The sequence below is a fragment of the Schistocerca americana genome, chromosome 7 (assembly GCF_021461395.2).
Source record: "Schistocerca americana isolate TAMUIC-IGC-003095 chromosome 7, iqSchAmer2.1, whole genome shotgun sequence".
NCBI lineage: Eukaryota > Metazoa > Arthropoda > Insecta > Orthoptera > Acrididae > Schistocerca > Schistocerca americana.
The window spans coordinates 177,096,666-177,119,597 of NC_060125.1; the positions used below are offsets into that span (position 1 = coordinate 177,096,666).

The window sequence follows — 22,932 nt, forward strand, 5'->3', positions numbered from 1 at the left end:
TAGATGTAGAAGAGATGCTGAGAGGAGAGGTGTTGACGTGGTGCGTGACGTGGTGTTTTGCAGAGAACGGGCTGCTGAGCTACCGGAACCCCAACTACCACCTGGACCCGGCGCGGCTCGACGATGCGCTCAACTCCAACACGGAGCAGCTGTACGAGGAGCTGTTCAGCGAGCTGGACGCCGTGTGCAACCTGTCGGCGGCGCGCGCCGGCGGGGGCGGCGTCGGCGTCGGCAAGCAGCCGCAGCAGCAGCAGCAGCAGGCGGCGCCCACCGCCCCCGCGTCGGGGCCGGGCCGGCGCGCCTACGCCGCCCTCGACATCGGCTCCATGGGCGTCGACGTCAGCACCGGGCCCGTCACCGCGCTCGGCGACGCCGCCGACGACAACCTCAACAACGCCAGGTGAGTGCCGGCCAGCGCTACACGGTATTCCTCTGCGCAGCAGTCCACATATTCACCAACCGTCAGACACAGTTTTCAGTCGTCTTCACGTGGGATGCGCCCTGTTCACACAGCTCGCATCGTCCAGGACTGGTTTTGTGAGCACGAGGATGAATAGTCGCAACTCCCCTGACCACCAGTCACCAGATCTCACTATCGCTGAGCCTTTGTGATATACAGGGTGATTCAAAAAGAATACCACAACTTTAAAATTGTGTATTTAATGAAAGAAACATAACCTTCTGTTATACATCATTACAAAGAGTATTTAAAAAGGTTTTTTTTTCACTCAAAAACAAGTTCAGAGATGTTCAATATGGCCCCCTCCAGACACTCGAGCAATATCAACCCGATACTCCAACTCTTTCCACACTCTCTGTAGCATATCAGGCGTAACAGTTTGGATAGCTGCTGTTATTTCTAGTTTCAAATCATCAATGGTGGCTGGGAGAGGTGGCCGAAACACCATATCCTTAACATACCCCCATAAGAAAAAATCGCAGGGGGTAAGATCAGGGCTTCTTGGAGGTCAGTGATGAAGTGCTCTGTCACGGGCTGCCTGGCGGCCGATCCATCGCCTCGGGTAGTTGACGTTCAGGTAGTTACGGACAGATAAGTGCCAATGTGGACTCTTCATACAGTTGATTGTGGAATTTGCAGCTCTCTGCTAGCTCTGCGAGTCGATTTTCCTGGGCTGCGAACAAATGCTTGCTGGATGCGTGCTACATTTTCATCACTCGTTCTCGGCCGTCCAGAACTTTTCCCTTTGCACAAATACCCATTCTCTGTAAACTGTTTATACCAACGTTTAATACACCACCTATCAGGAGGTTGAACACCATACTTCGTTCGAAATGCACGCTGAACAACCGTCGTCGATTCACTTCTGCCGTACTCAATAACACAAAAGGCTTTCTGTTGAGCGGTCGCCATCTTAGCATCAACTGACGCTGACGCCTAGTCAACAGCGCCTCAAGCGAACAAATATACAACTAAATGAAACTTTATACCTCCCTTAATTCGCCGACAGATAGTGCTTAGCTCTGCCTTTTGTCGTTGCAGAGTTTTAAATTCCTGAAGTTGTGGTATTCTTTTTGAATCACCCTGTATTTTGGAGGTAATGATACTTTTTCGCTATCCACCTGTATCATCGTTACCTAAACTCGCGAGTATATTCCAAGAAGAATGATATAAATTTCACTTGAAAGCTGTACAGTACCTGTATTTATCCATTCCAACACAACTGTAAGCTGTTTCGAATGCCTACGGTTTTCCTACACGGCGTTAGACACGCTAATGAGTTGTGTTTGTGGTGTTTCCAAATTTTTGTCCATCTCCTGTACCTGTTTCGCAAACCACACAGTTTGATCCAGAAACAGGACGGGGGCAAATTAGCTCCGTCATATCTGTAGCCATCATCGCAAATGAGCTAAGGAAGCACTGCGAGGAAATCAACCGGTGATGTAGATAGCCGTCTTGCAATTTCTGGTTAATCTTGCCTAGCACGTTCACAAAAGAGAACAAACTCATTTGTTAAAGCAGAGGTCTTTTATGTTGTGCACAAATTTAATGAGCTGACAGAGGAGTCGAATAACAACTATTTTAGAATAGGAACTTATAGTCTTGGAAGTAAAAGTTAGCCGTTGAAAGCTTTGGAATGTCAGCAACACAGCAACAAGAAGGACAATCAACGCATGTCCGTAGTATGTTCCACAAAGGTAATGTACTCTTTCTGTGCACGCCATTCGAGCCTCGTGTACGTCGCATAGTTCCCGAAGAAGAAAAACTTCTCACCAGGCTACTTCCTGCATCTCATGAGGTTCGCGCGATGCCTTGTGCGTTTGGTACAGGGCGCCAGAATTGTATACGAAGGTATTATACCTATATTGAATGTTCTCGTCGCCCTTATATCTTTGCCATCTCCAGGCTCGTAGGCACTGATTATCCTCGTGGTTCCTGACGTTCCAAAGCTATGATCGGATCAGCTTTACTTCGAAGGCTACAAATTCCTAGTACAGAGTTATTGTGTTTTGACTCCACTATCAGTACCTTCCATTTGTCCGCAATCTTTTGAATCAAGTCGTTTTTGCGTAACGTCGAATTGTGCACGAGAAACTTACATTAACTTGTAGATAACATGAAGGGGATTTTCAAAAAAGTATTTGCAGAAAGCAAAACTAGAATCTGGAAGCTTTCATTTCACAACGACGTCTGTGTCCACTACGCTGCAGTCGACACACGTAATTTACGTCTATGTCTTTTATTTTACGACGTTATAAAACCTTTAATCGCTGTTATCATTACTTGACATACACTTATAACTAACTGTACCAAAACAGGCGCAATTTTGACAACTATTGACTGCATCAATGCCTTATAACAACATACTTTCGTACCACGCAAGTTCACACACTAAATTCCTTTAACCAGCCGTCGTTTACCGTCATTCTTTGTAACAAATCATACCAAAAACTACGCTTTTTATATTATTCTCTGTGTGCCAGTGTTTTGAAGAACTGTATATTCGTAATACATGCTACAATATTAAAACCGCCAAACAAGGGACACAACAGCAAGTGATGCAATCCAATACGGCGTCTCCCAAAATCTGCTTGTGGCGTAGAAAGCGACCTTCCATCCTATTGGCTACATAGTTCTCCACCAGATCCTCGTCCACGTTTGCTTTCAAGTCCCATGCGAGGACGGCTTGTGGTGTACACATCAGAGAACTAGATATTTGAATATCGGCTCTTGTCTGTAGCTCTCGATATCAGAACGAGAACAGTTGTTGATTATTCGGTACTCTCTCTAAAGGCCTCGGATGCATATTCGTATCACCTAATTTAAACCAAACTCCACTGCAAAACCTTAGAAATAGGTTGTGTTGTGTTAGTTAATCTTCATTTCGTACCGTCGTAATAACTGTCAGTAACGTGCTCATTGTCAAGCGGCGATGTAAGACTACAATAAGCGAAAGAATCTTCCTTTGTACCGGGTAGTTTCCTTGGTATTGAGCGAGAAGGTCTGCTTGAGATAGAAAACACGTTAATCCCAAAACAGTGTTGTTTATATGCGAAAGTAAATTGTTATCCGTAGAACTAATTTCAGAAACTGTTGTACCTTTCCTTAGTGACATAAAACTAATTTATCTAGAGACGCAGTAGACGGCATGAAATCTCATATACGTAACGCAAATTCTCTAGGTAAACGATCGAGAATCGAGAACTTTGCAGATATATCCCTCTGAATTGCTGAAACTTACGGTGCTCTTAGCAGGTAGGGTAAATATTCTCGTATATGTATTCGAATCCTTGAAGTTCTCGATTCTGCCCATCCCTTTGCTCCATTCCGTTAAAGAGGGATTGAAGAACGTACTGCCACCATCACAATAACGCAACTGTAGAAAGATATGTACGTAGGTGGTAAGGTCCTAGGCTTACACACTACTTAATCCATCGACAACACACACACACCCGTGCCCGAGGGAAGACTAGAACCTCCGACGGGGAAAGCCGCGCTAACCGTGGCAAACCGCCCGAGACAGCGCAGCTGTAGAAAGCTCAGGCAAACTGAAGGTGATGCAAACCCGTCTGTTTGGCTGTAATCTGACGCAGGTGGCAGCGTACCACTGCCAATAAAAAAAAATGGCTGTGAGCACCATGGGACTCAACTTCTAAGGTCATTAGTCCCCTAGAACTTAGAACTACGTAAACCTAACTAACCTAAGGACACAACACACATCCATGCCCGAGGCAGGATTCGAACCTGCAACCGTAGCGGTCTCGCGGTTCCAGACTACAGCGCCTAGAACCGCACGGCCACTTCGGCCGGCCACTGCCAATAGGGAAACAAACTCCATTCCAAGTACGAATGATTCGGCTTTAATTATTTTTATTTAATACAATCTGAATCGTTCGTAGGTGCTTGGCAGAGAATGAAAATAATAATTATAAAGGTAAACACTTGCTTGATGATTCGCCACTATGATTTATCCGTTTTAAGGTAGTAATGATTTACAACTTTTATATACTTCAGAAAAATCATTATTTGGCACAATAGTTGTATTTTACTTCCACATCAAAATTACCGGTTTTGGTGGAACAGAAGACCATCCTCAGACAAAAAGGACAACATTAATTAGAGGACATGCTTCTGAACATGATCATTTGTAACTAGATTAACGTTGTTCGAAACTACAATCTATAATTTTTTGTGCTTAATGTAAAACGTTGATCAAGGTGTGAATGATCATGTTTGGGCGCATGTCGCATAATTAAATTCGTTCTTCATCCCTGAGAATGATGTGTTATTTAATCATAATATGTAGTTTTAATAAGGAAGTGACATACAACTATTACGTGAAACCATAAATTTTCGAAAGTATCAATTATTTATTCACAAACCAGTTTTCAGCTGCTTAGACCCTTATCAGGTCGAAACAGAATGTTGCGATCAGACACCGTGTGACTTACTCAGGCATTAATGATACAGAGATATTGCAGAGGAAAGAATTACTTTTTAAAGCTTTACCAAGGAAATCGTTACATTTTCAAATGAATAGAAAATTGGCTTCATAATTTGTAATCTGAATTTCTTGCATATGCATAAATGAAACTTGGGGTGGGTTAGGTTGTTTGGGGGAAGAGACCAAACAGCGATGTCATCAGTCTCATCGGATTGGGGAAGGACGGGGAAGGAAGTCGGCCCTGCCCTTTCAAAGGAACCATCCCGGCATTTGCCTGGAGCGATTTAGGGAAATCACGGAAAACCTAAATCAGGATGGTCGGACGCGGGGTTGAACCGTCGTCCTCCCGAATGCGAGTCCAGTGTGCTAACCAATGCGCCACCTCGCTCGGTATAAATGAAACTTAATTTAGCAGATGACACTATTAGAAATTATTTGAAATCTATAAACTTATGGCACAGAATGCTTAGTTTTAAAGAAATATGCATAATTTCTTTTTTCTCGCTACATAAAATTGTTATTTATACATACGTGGCAAAAAAGACTGCAGTATTGAAGTTTAATTTATTATTTAATTAAAAATGTAACGATTTTCTGTGTAAGAATTCCTGTATCACTAATATCTCAGTACGTAGCATGTCGGGTTTCATGTGGGTGTTACAGTCACTTGTCAGTTATTGATGCCGTATAAAGCCGAGAACCGTTTTGTGAGTAAACAAAAAAACAGTCACGGAATATTGAGCAAGTGTCTCATCTTTCCTTATTGTTTTCATTTATATAGTTATTGCTGCTATTCACATCAGGGTCTGTCGTTCTGTGGCTAAAGCCGTCGATGAACTACACAACAATGTAAGAACTTTGTTTCTGGGATAATGTGACGTAGGCAAAAATATGAATAACTACAGTGTGTCTGAGTATCTGTAACTATGTTTCTGAACAAAGTCAATCATTTGCATAACACGTTCGTTGTACCCAATTCGTAATGCCTCCATTTTGTTTTTAAATCTTTCATTACCTATTCAGGAGAACTGAGCTTGCTGTTGTAATACTTTTCTGTTTTAGCATAATAGCCAGTAGGCTCTAAGTTGGGACAGGGATTTCAGTTCCGGTATTTGCCTGATAAATAAGGAAAATCTCCCGAAAACCGTGGTTCGAACCGAGGGCTTAGAACTATTTTAATCTGTTTCTGGGAAATGTTGACCACTGCCTGAGATCAAAAATAAAATTTTGTACGTACGAGGGCAGTTCAATAAGTAATGCAACATTTTTTTTCTGAAACAGGGGTTGTTTTATTCAGCATTGAAATACACCAGGTTATTCCCCAATCTTTTAGCTACACAACACTATTTTTCAACGTAATCTCCATTCAATGCTACGGCCTTACGCCACCTTGAAATGAGGGCCTGTATGCCTGCACGGTACCATTCCACTGGTCGATGTCGGAGCCAACGTCGTACTGCATCAATAACTTTTTCATCATCCGCGTAGTGCCTCCCACGGATTGCGTCCTTCATTGGGCCAAACATATGGAAATCCGACGGTGCGAGATCGGGGCTGTAGGGTGCATGAGGAAGAACAGTCCACTGAAATTTTGTGAGCTCCTCTCGGGTGCGAAGACTTGTGTGAGGTCTTGCGTTGTCATGAAGAAGGAGAAGTTCGTTCTGATTTTTGTGCCTACGAACACGCTGAAGTCATTTCTTCAATTTCTGAAGAGTAGCGCAATACACTTCAGAGATGATCGTTTGACCATGGGGAAGGACATCGAACAGAATAACCCCTTCAGCGTCCCAGAAGACTGTAACCATGACTTTACCGGCTGAGGGTATGGCTTTAAACTTTTCTTGGTAGGGGAGTGGGTGTGGCGCCACTCCATTGATTGCCGTTTTGTTTCAGGTTCGAAGTGATGAACCCATGTTTCATCGCCTGTAACAATCTTTGACAAGAAATTGTCACCCTCAGCCACGTGACGAGCAAGCAATTCCGCACAGATGGTTCTCCTTTGCTCTTTATGGTGTTCTGTTAGACAACGAGGGACCCAGCGGGAACAAACCTTTGAATATCCCAACTGGTGAACAATTGTGACAGCACTACCAACAGAGATGTCAAGTTGAGCACTGAGTTGTTTGATGGTGATCCGTCGATCATCTCGAACGAGTGTGTTCGCACGCTCCGCCATTGCAGGAGTCACAGCTGTGCACGGCCGTCCCGCACGCGGGAGATCAGACAGTCTTGCTTGACCTTGCGGCGATAATGACACACGCTATGCCCAACGACTCACCGTGCTTTTGTCCACTGCCAGATCACCGTAGACATTCTGCAAGCGCCTATGAATATCTGAGATGCCCTGGTTTTCCGCCAAAAGAAACTCGATCACTGCCCGTTGTTTGCAACGCACATCCGTTACAGACGCCATTTTAACAGCTCCGTACAGCGCTGCCACCTGTCGGAAGTCAATGAAACTATACGAGACGAAGCGGGAATGTTTGAAAATATTCCACAAGAAATTTCCGGTTTTCTCAACCAAAATTGGCCGAGAAAAAAAATGTGTTGCATTACTTATTGAACTGCGCTCGTATTTTTGGAACTGGAAGTAAGTTGCAGTTAGCGCCATAAGGAGTTGAGGAAATACTGTCTTCAGCTGAGGCTTGCTTATCAATGAATGATATCCAACGACGCTGCCTCTAAAGAGTAGTGCCGCTTACGCTACACAGGGTCCCTGCAGAGCGAGCTTTTAAGGCTGCGGCTAATCCCTTCGGCCCTGGCCGGGGCTTCGCTACCCGCAGGAGACAGCTGGACAGTGCATGGAGCACACTGCTCGCTGTGAAAGGAAACATGCTGTCTTCTGCACATCACAAGTTTCGACACTCCATTACATCATATGCGTTGTTTAACTAACCTTAAGTCGCTGCACGGTATAACCGATCACTTACCCCATATATGGAACTATTCAGTTGCCCGTACCTCAGGGTTTTATGCGAGCTGCAGCACCCTCAGATACCATGCACAATATTTTCATATTCTCTCGCTCGCTATACATAAACTGTTAGTCTACAGGTAAAATGAACAGGACCTTTCTGTACGAATTTTAATGAAGTTAAACTTTGTAATGGGGTACGTTTTCGCAGGAGGCCGTATTTATCGAATTATTCATGAAAAACGTACAAAAGTGACCATCAGATTCGTTTTTCTTGAAAAACTAGAAAACTATGGCCTTGAGAGAAAACGTATTCAGTATAAAATTTGAGCGGATTAAGATTCCTACAAAAATTCCTGTTCATTTCTTCTGTAGGACTAATATTTTGCACATAACGAGCGAGAAAATGTTAAAACTCTTGCACTTCGTATTTGAAGGCATTGCGGGTTGCATAAAACCCAGTGGTAGGCTCAGCTGAATCAAGATGTACATTTCGTGCTTTAGTTCTGGAAGGAGGGAATGTTTTTAATTTAGGAGGCTTTGAAACCTTGAAAAAAATGAGCACTATGGGACTTAACATCTGAGGTCATCAGTCCCCTAGAACTTGGAACTACTTAAACCTAACTAGCCTAAGGACATCATACACATCCATGCCCGAGGCAGGATTCGAACCTGCGACGGTAGCAGTCGCGCGGTTCCGGACTGAAGCGTCTAGAACGGCTTGGCCATCACGGCCAGCTGAAATGTTGAGACACGTTGTGTATTTACATGGCAGCAGAAATGTATATACTGTCCAGTCCTCGTATGCGATGTAACATATCCACCCTGAACACATTTTGCTTCTCCAGTCAAATTAACAGAAATCTCTAACACTTTTATAGCGATACGGTGCAGTGAATAAAGGTATGTTTGCACAGGAAAATTTTTTGGTAATGTGTGGCTGTAATAGTGTTGCCATCAATATTGCTGCAGTAGTATATGGCATTATTTCGGTATGGCCAGACAGTATTGCTGTGGGAGTAGTCTGTTGCAGGGATTTTGCAATTTACTGATGAAGTGTTTGTCCTTACTGCCCACCAATGGCGGAAAATCTTTGTATGACCAGGCCATGTAGAGGGCGCCCCGGGAGGAATGGTCAGTATTCAGGAATATGACAGGTACGATCGTTCGATGCAAAAAAGTCTAGTAGACACGGGATCTTAAATGCAAACCTTAAGAGTTATGAGCACTTCTTCGTCTTCGTTAATATGAAACAGATCTTTTCTATTGCAAGCTCTTTGCTTTCCGTATGTTGATAGTAGGTAGTATGGAAGTAAACAAGAAAAAAGATCCAGTAAACATGGGCTCTAAAGTGGATATCTTTATGGCTTTGAGCACTTGTTCATCTTTGATACTGTGAAACTCTCTTCTGCAGCAAGCTCTTTGGTTTCGATATTTTTGGAAGAGGTAGTATGGAGCAGAACAAGTGCTCATACCTCTTAAGGTGTGCATTTTAGAGATCATGTTTACTAGCTTTTTTTTGTTTTGAATGATCGTTCCTGTCATATCCATAAGTACTGACGATTCCTCCTCTACGCCCTGTATGTCTGTGCTTGTCTGTATGTGTATCCCTCTCACACTCAGCCTTGATTCCTCTTTCTCATGCCGACAGCCGTTGCGGTACCAAGTCACGCGAAACAATATTATTGCGCTTCATTTCGTAAGCTGGAGCACGTACATAGAGACACTCGAATTGTTTGTCATCTACAGGACTGCAGAAGTGGGCAGATGAGGCAACCACGAAATCCGTAAATGTGGTACGCACATCTGCGGCCAGAGATAGGGACCACAGAAAAAACATGCTAAGACGAAAATATGAAGAAGTACACTCTCACTGTTACATTCGTAGTAGAATATCTACTACAGTGTACCATAATTTTATGCTGCATAGGTTCTTAAAACGTCTCAACTTTCCTACTTGGAAATGAAGAAGCTTGCACAGGATAGAGTAGCATGGAGAGCTGCATCAAACCAGTCTCAGGACTGAAGACCACAACAACAACATTGTACTGGTGAACCCCAATAAAGTATTAACATAAACATTTGACTGTTATTTCAAACTACTTTAATGAATTCCTTGAGTGCCCCACCAAAGTGTTGTTCAAATGGTTCAAATGGCACTGAGCACTATGGGACTCAACTTCTGAGGTCATTAGTCCCCTAGAACTTAGAACTAGTTAAACCTAACTAACCTAAGGACATCACACACATCCATGCCCGAGGCAGGATTCGAACCTGCGACCGTAGCGGTCTCGCGGTTCCACACTGCAGCGCCTAGAACCGCACGGCCACTTCGGCCGGCCAAAGTGTTGTGCAAACGCCTTGTACCAAAAGGCATATCGATGAGATGCATGCTTTAAAGAGGCACCTCGAACTTCTGTAGGAATCAGCACTTGACGAAAACTGAAGGGTGATGGCCAGTCTGCTTCTATCTGGCACACAGTCATTCGCATTGGTGTTGGTGTTACCAATTTCTGCATTTGTCAAAATTGTCCTTAGCGTCCTGGAAAAGATGTGTATCAGTTATTAGTTCACAAGTTAAAAGTTTCGGAAGCAGCTCGCTTACTTAAAAAAAAAAAAAAATCACATCCCGAAGCCCGATTTCTCTTTCCTTCTAATTTGTTTCCTTGGGGGATGCAAATGCAAAAGGACCGCTCTGACTTCCACTATTTCGCTTTCGTCGATTTCGCGGCCATAGTGTAGCTCGTGTAAACGCTCATGGTCCGGAACTGTATTGCCGCAAATATTAACGGGTACCAGTGGATGCAATGTTGCCGAACAAGTGGCTGCTATTCGTGTGACCGCAATGTTACCAAACAACATTGTCGGGATACACTGGCAGCAGTATGCAATTTTTATAGCCCGTGAGAACATACCTTAAGAGAACACCCAGTTTTGAACCCCGTCCGACCACCCAAGTTAAGGTTTTCTGTGGTCTGCCTTAAAAAAAATTCTCTTTTCCGTTATATCCTTGTCAGACGGCGGATAAATGGAGATGATTGTGATATAGGCATTCGCCATCTTAATGGAATTACGAATTTCCATATCCGCTAAGATATCACAAATCTAATTATGCTGATAAGTAGGCGAGGATATAAGATTCAATGGTATATTGCTGGCTTCTCGCTCCGTAAGCCAACATACCCGGAAATCAATCATAGAAGTCTAAAGTAATCAGAAATTTACGTATGCTGCATGGTTCCTTCCGTCAGTGCCTGTCCCAAATCTACTGCTACAATCTGCGGCGTGCAGTCAGTAAAGGCCGAAATGAGATACAACGTGCAGGCAGCAGCCAGGGCCACGAAGGAAGGAAATGTGGATGGAGGGAGGGCTGATGTATTGGTCTGACTTGAATGTATTAACCTCAATTGTCGGCGCGGGGCTGTGTTAGGGACTTGCGTGTGCTGGTACCAGTGGCCGCAGTGCAGATGATCGGGAGATATCTCCAAGCCTTACGACTTAACGTCGGTATTTTCCGTGCGCTGTCTGCTGGCTTGTGACTTCCTGAACTGTTGCCAGTCGACGTTTGTGCTGAAAACTTCTGTGACTTCAAAGTACAATGAATGAAACGCGTAGCACTTCTCAAGGCCCAGCTTGTGACCAGTTTTGGTAAGTTAAGTAACACGCCTGTTACTTTATCACTAAGGATGTAGTCTGCATTAACGCTAAAAGGTTTCCTTCTGGTTCCTCGGTTTTCACAATTACGGAGCTTCGCTTTTTTTTACTGTGTATCATGTCCGCCATCCTTAAGAGTCACTGACTTCACATGATGAGTGGACTTAGGGTATTTAACTTCAGCTTCAGTCCAGAGTAGCAGTATTAAGCAGCATTGCCGGCAGGTAATTTGATTGAAATGAATCAGATTTGCAGCGTTGTTGTTTATTCGGCATGAACTTGTGTAAGGCTTAAGTTATTCTCGGCGAATCATTTTGCCGGTATATTGTTACTTTTTTATTTTGGTACTTTGGGAGAAGTAAATGCTATTCTTTTTTCCTCTTTGTCTTCCATTTGCTGATTCTGAACTTCTCAATGCTACCTCGTACATTTTAAATGTAGCTGCTTATGTCCGAGATACTGCAGAACGTTTAATTTTTCAGTCACAATTTTTCGTGTTTTATTCAGTACACGTTGCATTTCGGACCCTGTGGGTCCATATTCAGGTGTAATTCGTCTTAATACATGCTTTATTTGTTCTCTTGAATGAGATGAAACGCATATTCCTATCACGAAAAAGTTCGATGTTAGGTTACGAGTTTCGTAAGTCAGACGCGGAAAATATGTCTGACTTACGAAATTCGTAACCTAACATCAAACCTTTTCGTGACAGGAATATGGATTTCATCTCATTTTTGTGTACGTTTTACTGCGTTTACAGTAATATAACTGAGGATAGTAGAATCAGAATACATAAAAAAAACAAATAATTAGGGAAACAAAGTAATATTTTTGGCTAAATGAAAAAATGTGTTAGCCAGACAACATAAATATTAACTTGAGGAAGAAATTGGTTAAAAGCTGCTTTTGGGATTTGTTGCTCTCCTCACATGCAGAAACTCACATACATCATAAATTAGTGACGCAATTGACAACCTGCAGTACATCTTTTGTGTTTTCAACGTGTACTGTGAACTGTCAATTGTGAAAGTGCTGCATAATGTGTGTGTTTCTGCGTAAGCGAACAGTACGAGTAGCAGATTCGTAAGTCACCGTTATTTCAAAATTCACCCTTACCTTTAAGAAAAGATTCATGATTAATTACATAACTACGCATGTGTATACTACGATACAGACCGAAGAATAATGGAGGTGCTCACACATGGAGAATATTACGCATGATTACCATAATACACGAAAAAAGCACTTGAAAATGAGAATTATTTCCTGAGACGCGTTGTGCAGAAATGAAGTAAAGAAAACTTATAACTGGTAGCACCAAGTTTTATTTTATAACAACAAAATAAATGTTTTTGCAGTTGCAGTCTTTCATTAACCATTTCTAAACGATAATTATGTGTTTTTATTTGACAGCATGGGCATGTAGATACTTCTCTCGTGTTTATGCTCACACTGATTATGACAAGAAGTATTATTGGACTTAAATGAGAAAAGGAGTGGCCGAGTGGTTCTAGGCGCTACAGTCTGGAACCGCGCGACCACTACGGTCGCACATTGGAATCCTTTCCTCGGGCATGGATGAGTGTGATGTCCTTAGGTTAGTTAGGTTTAAGTAGTTCTAAGGGACTGATGACATCAGCTGTGAAGTCCCATAATGCTCAGAGCCAATTGAACCATTTTTTTAAAGCAGTAAACAACTGCAGAGATTTCTTTAAAACAATGCTGACTGAGAAGACTGGCCAAGTTATGTTCAGTAAGTTAGCTGTCAGGTGTCACCTTTCCACTTCATTTCCAAGAATAAATTTCGTTATACCTACATGTGTACCACGGATGGATTAAATGACCATAAGCTGGCACTCGAGGCAGCATGTATGTGGTTTTCAGGCGGTTTTCCACTCTCCTTTCAGCAAATGCTGAGCTGATCCTAAAATTCTGCCTAGGAGAATACACACAAACTGCGTAAATACGCTCATGCAAAAAAGAAAGTTTACACGTTTCACAGACAGACAGCGCACACGACTATTGAACATTAGGTTGCCTTGCCGACTGTTGCGTCGGAAAGAATTGGCCACAAAGTTAAACAATAAAACAAAATTTGTCAAACATTGGAAAAGCGGACTCCTCAATAGTCGGGATAGGCGCCAGGGAACCGAAGAAAGACGCATGAAGCAACTTTAGCAGCGAGTCCTCGTGCGATCGATAGCTTTATTCTATAGCGGTGAACGGCCGAGGTCGGTGCCCTGTTTGACAAGCGCAGTGGGTCGAATTTTGCACGGTTCTTCGCTGCGGGGAAACATTTGCCTGTCATGTCCTGCAGTCTCGCAGGGAACTGACCGACACGCCACGGATGCATAATAAAAGCTGGTTTCAGTATTATTATAGTGATTTGTTTACATTGGTGTACATCTGTAACTACAGCTATACTCCCCAAGCCACCTTGCGGTGTGTGGCGGAGGGCAGTTTCTGTACAATTGTCTCTTCCCTCCTTTCGTATTCTCGTCGCGAATGGTACGCGGGAAGAACGATTGTCGATAGGCCTCCGCATGGTCTCGTAACTCTGTAATTTTACTTTCGTGGTCTTTTCGTAAGATGTACGTAGGAGGTGTAAAATATTCGGTGACCCTTCAAGGCACGTACGCTCTCGGAACGTTAACCAAGTTTTGGTAGAAGGAAGATTCTGTGGTGTCACCGCCAGACACCACACTTGCTAGGTGGTAGCTTTAAATCGGCCGCGGTCCATTAGTACATGTCGGACCCGCGTGTCGCCACTGTCAGTGATCGCAGACCGAGCGCCACCACACGGCAGGTCTCCAGAGACTTACTAGCACTCGACCCAGTTGTACGGACGACTTAGCTAGCGATGCAACACTGACGAAGCCTCGTTTATTTGCAGAGAAGATAGTTAGAATAGCCTTCAGCTTAGTCAATGGCTACGACCTAGCAAGGCGCCATAGCAATTGATAGTTATCGTATGAAGCATGTCTCATCAAGAACGATGTATACAAATGATGGATTAAAGTTAAGGATTCCAGAAGCTACGTACTTTTCTTTATAGCATTCATTACGTATCCTGTTTCAGACCTCACGCCATCCTGCGTGAGCTTATAGCGTGCATTTCAGCCTTCTCTAGCTATACAACAGATTCTGTAAGCTGCCTCATTTGTTGACAGGCAACATTTCCTGGCGATTGTTACAGTGGATCATTGCCTTTCATGCGATTAGTTTTATGTGATCGTTTATGTTGTGGTTGGCAGGAGAGCCAACACCGTTTTACTAGAGGAGGCCGAAAGGCACGCGTTTTAGCTCACGCAGGTTGGCGTGAGGTCTGGAACAGGACAAGGAAATTAGGATTTAGAAAAACGGACGTAGCTGGTGAAATACTTAACTTTAATCCATTAATGGTGAACGTCGGTTTTCACGGTACATGATTCAATATCATTAGTAACTGATAATTGCGCCTTGCTAGGTCGTAGCAAATGACGTAGCTGAAGGCTATGCTAAACTATCGTCTCGGCAAATGAGAACGTAAGTAGGCAGTGAACCATCGCTAGCAAAGTCGGCTGTACAACTGGGGCGAGAGCTAGGAAGTCTCTAGACCTGCCGTGTGGCGGCGCTCGGTCTGCAATCACTGATAGTGGCGACACGCGGGTCCGACGTATACTAACGGACCGCGGCCGATTTAAAGGCTACCACCTAGCAAGTGTGGTGTCTGGCGGTGACACCACAGTTTAAATCGCTCCGTGTGCATAAAAATGGTTCAAATGGCTCTGAGCACTATGGGACTTAACTTCTGAGATCATCAGTCACCTAGAACTTAGAACTACCTAAACCTAACTAACCTAAGGACATCATACACATCCATGCCCAATGCAGGATTCGAACCTGCGACCGCAGCGTTCGCGTGGATCCAGACTATCCGTTCGCATACTCCTAGATATTTTATGGATGTACTTGCTTCCAATGACGGCTCCTTTTGTTCATATATAAGCAGTACGTTACATTTGTTTATGTTGAGGTTCACTTGTCACTCCCCTCACCATGCAGGTCTTCCTGCATTTCGCTACAATTTTCTTGCGTTACGACTTCACGACTTCACTATCCACGAAAAGCCTCGTGGAACTACCGATGTTGTCTACTCTTACTTCTTTGAACTTTTTCGATGTCCTAAGGATCCCATACCGCACAGCAGTACTTCAGCAGAGGACGGACCGTAGGCATTGTCTTTAGTGGATTTGTTGCATTTTCCAAGTTTTCTACCAATAAAACGCACTTCCTTGGCCTTCGCCTCAACATTATCTATGTGACCGTTCCAATTTAATTTGTTCGTAATTGTTATCCCTCAGTATTTAGCTGAATTCACAGCCTTCATCGTGTAACCGAAATTTGGCGGATTCCTTTTAGTAGTCGTATGGATGACTCATTATTTAGAGTCAATTGTCGTATTTCGTACCATACTGATATCTTATGGAAATAATTGTGTACTTGGTTTTTATCATTTGATGATTTTACGAGATTGTAAATGACAGCTTCTTAGATCGTCTGTCGGCCGGAGTGGCCGAGCGGCAGCCGGCACGGTAGCTCAGCGTGTTCGGTCAGGGGGATAGTTGCCCTCTGTAATAAAAAAAAAACTGAGTTAATGGATCAACAACGAACTGTGTGGTGTCACCGCCAGACACCACACTTGCTAGGTGGTAGCTTTAAATCGGCCGCGGTCCATTAGTACATGTCGGACCCGCGTGTCGCCACTGTGTGATCGCAGACCGAGCGCCACCACAAGGCAGGTCTCGAGATACGGAATAGCACTCGCCCCAGTTGTACGGACGACGTAGCTAGCGACTACACTGACGAAGCCTCGCTCATTTGCAGAGCAGATAGTTAGAATAGCCTTCAGCTACGTCAATGGCTACGACCTAGCAAGGCGCCATTAGTAACATTGCATGTATCTAAAGAGTCTCACTTGTATCGCCACAATCTCCAGATGTACCAAAAGGATGGATTAAAGTTAAGTATTCCAGAAGCTACGTACTTTTCTTTATAGCATTCATTACGTATCCTGTTACAGACCTATCGCTTGCCTGCTAAACGCGTGCCTTTCGGTTTCCTCTCATTGTGTCTAGGCTGTCTTGTCTAGACACAACAAACTAAAACAGGTGTCTTTCGACGTCCGCCCAGAGCAGATACAACGAACAAAAACGAACAAAATGAGATTAAAAAAAAAAAAAGCGGTTCTAGGGGCTACAGTCTGGAACCGCGCGACCGCTACGGTCGCACGTTCGAATCCTGCCTCGGGCATGGATGTGTGTGATGTCCTTAGGTTAGTTAGGTTTAAGTAGTTCTAAGTTCTAGGGGAGTGATGACCTCAGAGTTGAGTCCCATAGTGCTCAGAGCCATTTGAACCATTTTAGATAGTCTCGCAAATCGTTTATGTAGACTCATAACAGCAGAGGACCTATAACATTTCCGTGAGAAACGTTAGGTACCACGTCCTTTCTTGACTACCTAGCTACAATGTTAGCGATCAGGTCACAATCCATCACGCGAGTAACTGAAAACTATAATGCATTAAACGTATCTTGCAATTTATAAATGGTGGCACACGAAAAACCGGCCCTGAGTACTAGACTGCTCATTGTGCCTGCCAAGTGTCATCTATTGTTTCCAAGTTGTTGCTTGCATTAGTTTGTTATTTCTTTATCACATTTTTATCTATTTGTTGTTGTACATGCTCGTGGCAGACAGCAATTAATGCGTAATTGACAAGCAGTCTGTACTCGCGGCTGGTTTTCGTGCGCCATCCCATAGAACTCCTTTCTATTTTCCAGATTCTCAGTTCTGATGCAATTTTAGTCTCCGTAAGTCAGCCGTGAAATATGGAAAGTGCTGTATGCAATAATATAACCGCTTCTATTAACACTCGCCCCGATAGCAGCGCGTGATAACTCGACAGCTTCTGGTACGGAGAGGTAACAGTATGCCGGCCTGGGACGAATCCGTCCGGGTGATAAACGACGAGTGGTCGGTGTCCCGGCCAGCCTGGGTGTGTTATTTTTAGGCGGTCTCCCCCATCCCCTTAGGTGAATATCGGGCTGGTTCCCATGTTCCATTTCAGATACACGTTTCGGAAATATTTAGAAGTCATTTTTCACATATCTACATCCACATGAATACTCTGAAAATCAAACTTAAGTGCCTGGCAGAGGGTTCATCGTAAAAACTTCACAATAATTCTCTATTATTCCAATCTCGAACAGCGCGCGGAGAAAACAAACACCTAGATCTTTCCGTGCGAGCTCTGATTTCCCTTATTTTACTGTGATGACTGTTTCCTCCTACGTAGGTCGGTGTCAACAAATTATTTTCACATTCGGAGGAGAAAGTTCGCGACTGAAATTTCGTGAGAAGATTCCGCAGCAACGAGAAACACCTTTCTTTTAATGATTTCCACCCCAATTCTGTATCATGTTCGTGGCACTCTCTGCCCTATTTCTCGACAGTACAAAACGTGCTGCTCTTCTTTGAACTTTCTCGATGTGCTCCGTTAATACTATCTGGTACGAATCACATACCGTGCAGCAGTACTCCAAAAGAGGACGGGCGAGACTAGTGTAGCCAGTCTCTTCAGTAGACCTGTAGCTTCTTCGAAGCGTTCTGCCAATAAAACGCGGTCTTTTGTTCACCTTCCCAATAATATTCGCTGTGTGTTCTTTCCAATTTAAGCTGTTCGGAATTATAGTTCCTAAGTATTTAGTTGAATTTACGGCCTTTAGATTTGACTGATTTATCGTGTAACCGAAGTTTAACGGTTTCCTTTTAGCACTCACGTGGATGACCTCATACTGTTCAGTATTTAGCGTCAATTGCTAATTTTCGCACCATACAAATGTCCTTTCTAAATCGTTTTGTAATTTGTTTTGATCTTCTGATAAATTTATTAGACGATAAAGGACAGCATCATCTGCAAACAACATAAGGCGGCTGCTCAGAACGTCTCCTAAATCGTTTATATAGATAAGGAACAGGAGAGGGTCCATAACATTACCTTGGGGAACGCCAGAAATCACTTCTGTTTTACTCGGTGACCTTCTTTCAGTTCCTACCAACTGTGACCTCTCTGACAGGAAGTCACGAAACCAGTCACAAAAGCCGGCCGAAGTGGCCGTGCGGTTCTGGCGCTGCAGTCTGGAACCGTGAGACCGCTACGGTCGCAGGTTCGAATCCTGCCTCGGGCATGTATGTGTGTGATGTCCTTGGGTTAGTTAGGTTTAAGTAATTCTAAGTTCTAGGGGACTAATGACCTCAGAAGTTGAATCCCGTAGTGCTCAGAGCCATTTGAACCAGTCACAAAACTGAGACGATATAACAATCATGCAATTTGACTACAAGCCACTAGTGAGGTACAGCGTTAAAAGCCTTCTGGAAATCTAGAAATACGGAATCAATTTGAAATCCCTTGTTAATAGCACTCAACACTTCGTGCGAGTAAGGAGCTAGTTGTGTTTCGCAAGAACGATGTTTTCTAAATCCGTGTTTGTGTGTCAATAGATCGTGCTCTTCAAGGCAATTCATGTTCTAACACAATATGTTACAAAATCCTGCCGCAAATCGACGTTAATGATATGGCCTGTAATTTAGTGGATTACTCCTACCGCCTTTTTGAATATTGGTGTGACCATTCAATTTTCCAGTCTTTGGGTACGAATCTTTCGTCGACTGAAAGTCTGTGATTCTTAGCTATGGAGCTATTCCATCAGCATACTCTGAAAGGAACTTAATCGGTATACAGTTCGGACTGGAAGCCATGCTTTTATTAAGTATTTTAAGTTGCTTCACTACTTGTTGAAAGCAGAATTTACCCCTGTACGAAGACACACTGGTTACACTACTACTGTTCTGTGTGTGAACAGGAGACTGATGATGACCTTCGCTGTTTGGTCTCGTTAAACACTTATCCAGCAGCAGCTTCTATTAATATCCATGTTTTTGAGGGGGTCGTGAGCCCCACCTCTGACGCGCAACTGCTGCCATTTTCGAACGCTTGCATTGCTACTCCTGTCACGTGCAGGGCAACGAAATCAACAGGACGTTAGAAGAAAGATTAAAAAATTAATACTATCTATATCCGGATCCCACTCCAGCTACTGCCGGGTCTGGGTGCTGACGAGTCCTCTCCATTCGGCTCGGTCCTCCCACCACTTTTCTTCCTCCACTTGCTGCCAGGTCGCACCTCTCCTTTACACAGATATTTTCACTCCCGTTTCCCACCGCGTTCTTGGGCGCCCTCTACGTCTTTTTCCATCCATCTTTAGTTCTTCCATAATTTTGAGGAGTCTCTGGCCACACATCCTCTTAACGTGCCCGTACCATCTTAGCCTCTTTTTTTCAATTTCTTCTCTCATACTTTCTTGTTTAAGGTCCTTTCTGGTATCTACGTTCCTTAGTCTGTCCATTCTTGTTTTTCCCTTAACTGCTCTGAGAAATTTCATTTCCCCTGCTTGCAGTCTGCTCCAGTCCCTTTCTGACATTGGCCATGTTTCTCCTCCATAGGTGACAATAGGGAAGTAATAACTCTTACACATAAGGAGTTTTGCTTTTTCTGAAACTTCCTTATTCCAAATCAGGTGTTTTATTGTTTGGTAGAAATTGCCTCCCTTCTGTAACCACATACTAATTTCGTTGGTTATTCCTTAATCACTAGATATTTCACTCCCTAAATAAGTGAAACTGTCTACCACTTTGAGGGGTTCTCCATTCAAAGTAATATTTCCATTGATCCCTTTGTCTCTTCCAAATACCATTACTTCACTCTTATCTTTATTTTTAATCCATACCTTTTCATTGTTTCCTTCCACGAATCAGGTTGTAACTGTACATCTCCCTCTTTATCGCCCCATATTACCATATCATCTGCAAAAATCATCTTTTTGTCTTTATCTTTTATTATATCTTCAACTGCCCTATTCATTCCCTTCATCATAACATTAAAAAGTGCAGGAGATAGAATACTTCCTTGTTTAAGTCCTTGTCTTATTTCGAGGTATTCAGAGTTCCCCAATGATGTTCTAACTGTACAATTGTGTTCTTTGTACATTGTCTTTATTACCTTCATGCATCCATCTTCTTTATCTATTTTCTTCACTTCTTCCCAGAGTCTTTCCCTGTTAACTGAGTCATATGCCTTTTCTATGTCTATGATAACCATTATCACCCTTTGTTATATTCTCAACTTTTTGCCATCAGTTGACGGATAGAAAATATCAGGTCGATTGTGCTTCTTTCTTTCCTAAACCCATGCTGTTCTTCACTCAGCTCGTTTTCTATCTTTTCACTTACCCGATTTAGTAAAATTCTTTCACAAATCTTGGCTGTATGACTCATACGGGTTATTCCTCTGTACTTTTTACAAAGTCTTTCATTGCCTTTTTTGAAGATGGGAACAATGTCTCCTCTTCTCCAATCGTCAGGTATTATACTATTTCTCCACACACGTGATACTACTCTATACAGCCACTTCATTCCCACTGGACCTGCTGCTCTTATCATGTCCACTCATACTTCTTCAGGTCCTGGGCTTTCTCCCCATTCATCTTCTTCACAGCTGTTTCCATTTCTTCCCACCGAGCGAGGTGGCGCAGTGGTTAGCACACTGGACTCGCATTCGGGAGGACGACGGTTCAATCCCGCGTCCGGCCATCCTGATTTAGGTTTTCCGTGATTTCCCTAAATCGCTTCAGGCAAATGCCGGGATGGTTCCTTAGAAAGGGCACGGCCGATTTCCTTCCCCATCCTTCCCTAATCCGAGCTTGTGCTCCGTCTCTAATGACCTCGTTGTCGACGGGACGTTAAACAGTAATCTCCTCCTCCTCCTCCTCCTCCTCCATTTCTTCCCGTGTAATTTGTCCTAATTCTGCTTCCCAACTTCTCTCAATTTCTCCATTATTTGTTGTTTCCTCATGTACCTGCTCCTCAGCGTTTAACAGCGTAAAATTAATAGTGCACCAGTGTAATTTTGCTCGGACACTCAAAATCAACTCCTAAAACAGTTTTTAAACGGCCGTCACAGTAATCCTGGAATGGGTGGCGTGTCGATGGTAGCACAGTTGAAGGGTAGGAGAGCGGAACCCTTTCGCAGAGTCTCTGAGCGTGAGAGACTGTTGCTGCAGGTGGTGCGAGGGAAGTTTATTTGCGTTGCAGCGCGGACGCATTCTTCACGCGGCCCAGCGGACTCCCCCCAACCCGTGTCGACAAGCGGACCGCTGGGAGGCGCGTTTACCCCAACCCCATCCCCCCAGCTCAGCTGATAAATATTTCATGGCCGCCCCTGGCCCTTGTAGGGCCAGCTCCCTAGGGTGTGTCGCCACCCGCACTCTCCACCAGGTACTACCACTGCGCGATACATCTAGCGAGCTTGTTTCTCTCACAAAGGAGAGCAATGTTACCTCGTTCTATTTCTTTGAAACAGACATTATTCTCCCGAGTTGCGACGCAGTCGTAGTAAAATACACAGTGATCCAAAAAATCGTTTATTTCTTTATTCCAGTTACAGATTGTAACATTATAAAATAGGTAATTTCTTTCGATTTATATTCAACGCCTAGAAAAAAGCCGAAACCATCCTGCCATCCAAAAGGATCAAATACAAAGTGCACAGAAATTACGTAATGAAGCGCTCAGAAATCTCAATTTAGACATAAATAACACATGTCGTAGAAGAAAACGGACTCTTTTTAGACGTATGTAAGAATGATACGGTCGGAAAATAAGAGTAAGTCAGAAAAGCAACTTCGTTTTTTGGAAAAAAACGTAAGTACCACATTCAACATATTGGAACAGGTATAATTAATCCTTTTCTCATGACCATTTCTACAAGAGTCAAAAAACCTCCTTGAAAACATGATGGCAAAAAACACCAGCACACTATAATATCAAATTACAGAGAGGTGGGAGACTTCAGTTAAGAAATGGTTCAAATGGCACTGAGCACTATGGGACTTAACATCTGAGGTCATCAGTCCCTCAAAACTTAGAACTACTTAAACCTAACTAACCTAAGGACATCATATAAATCCATGCCCGAGACAGGATTCGAACCTGCCACCGTAGCGATCGCGCTGTTCCAGACTGAAGCGCCTAGAACTGCTCGGCCACATCGGTCGGCTTCATTTAAGAGAACCGACTGTTATTACAAAATAAATATAGTCTAGAAACATAAAACTGCGTTAGTTAAACATGTCGCTTAAACTAATAATTTCAGAACAATGTTAACCTTTGGTAACAACGTAAAATGTCTGGACATGTTCTACAATGTCAGGTCTTTCAGACCCAACTCAGTTTTATGTGCAATGTGTCATTTTCAACATTTTAGAAAACAATAAAGTACATTATTTAAATATATATTTCTCCCTCACCACCCACCACTGACGCATGCACGTATTTGTCACTCACAAGTCACTTTGACCATCG

At 43.4% G+C, this 22,932-nt stretch overlaps 1 protein-coding gene across 1 annotated transcript in view; it reads left to right on the forward strand.

Moving 5' to 3' along the window:
- Positions 1–292: 292 nt before the first annotated feature.
- The window catches only part of LOC124622054 (protein Fe65 homolog), a 267,315-nt gene continuing 244,675 nt past the window's right edge, over positions 293–22,932 (forward strand). The window contains exon 1 of the mRNA XM_047147618.1: positions 293–400. Coding sequence (XP_047003574.1) covers positions 327–400 — 74 coding nt within the window. The 5' untranslated portion in view covers positions 293–326. The remainder of the gene's footprint in view (positions 401–22,932) is intronic.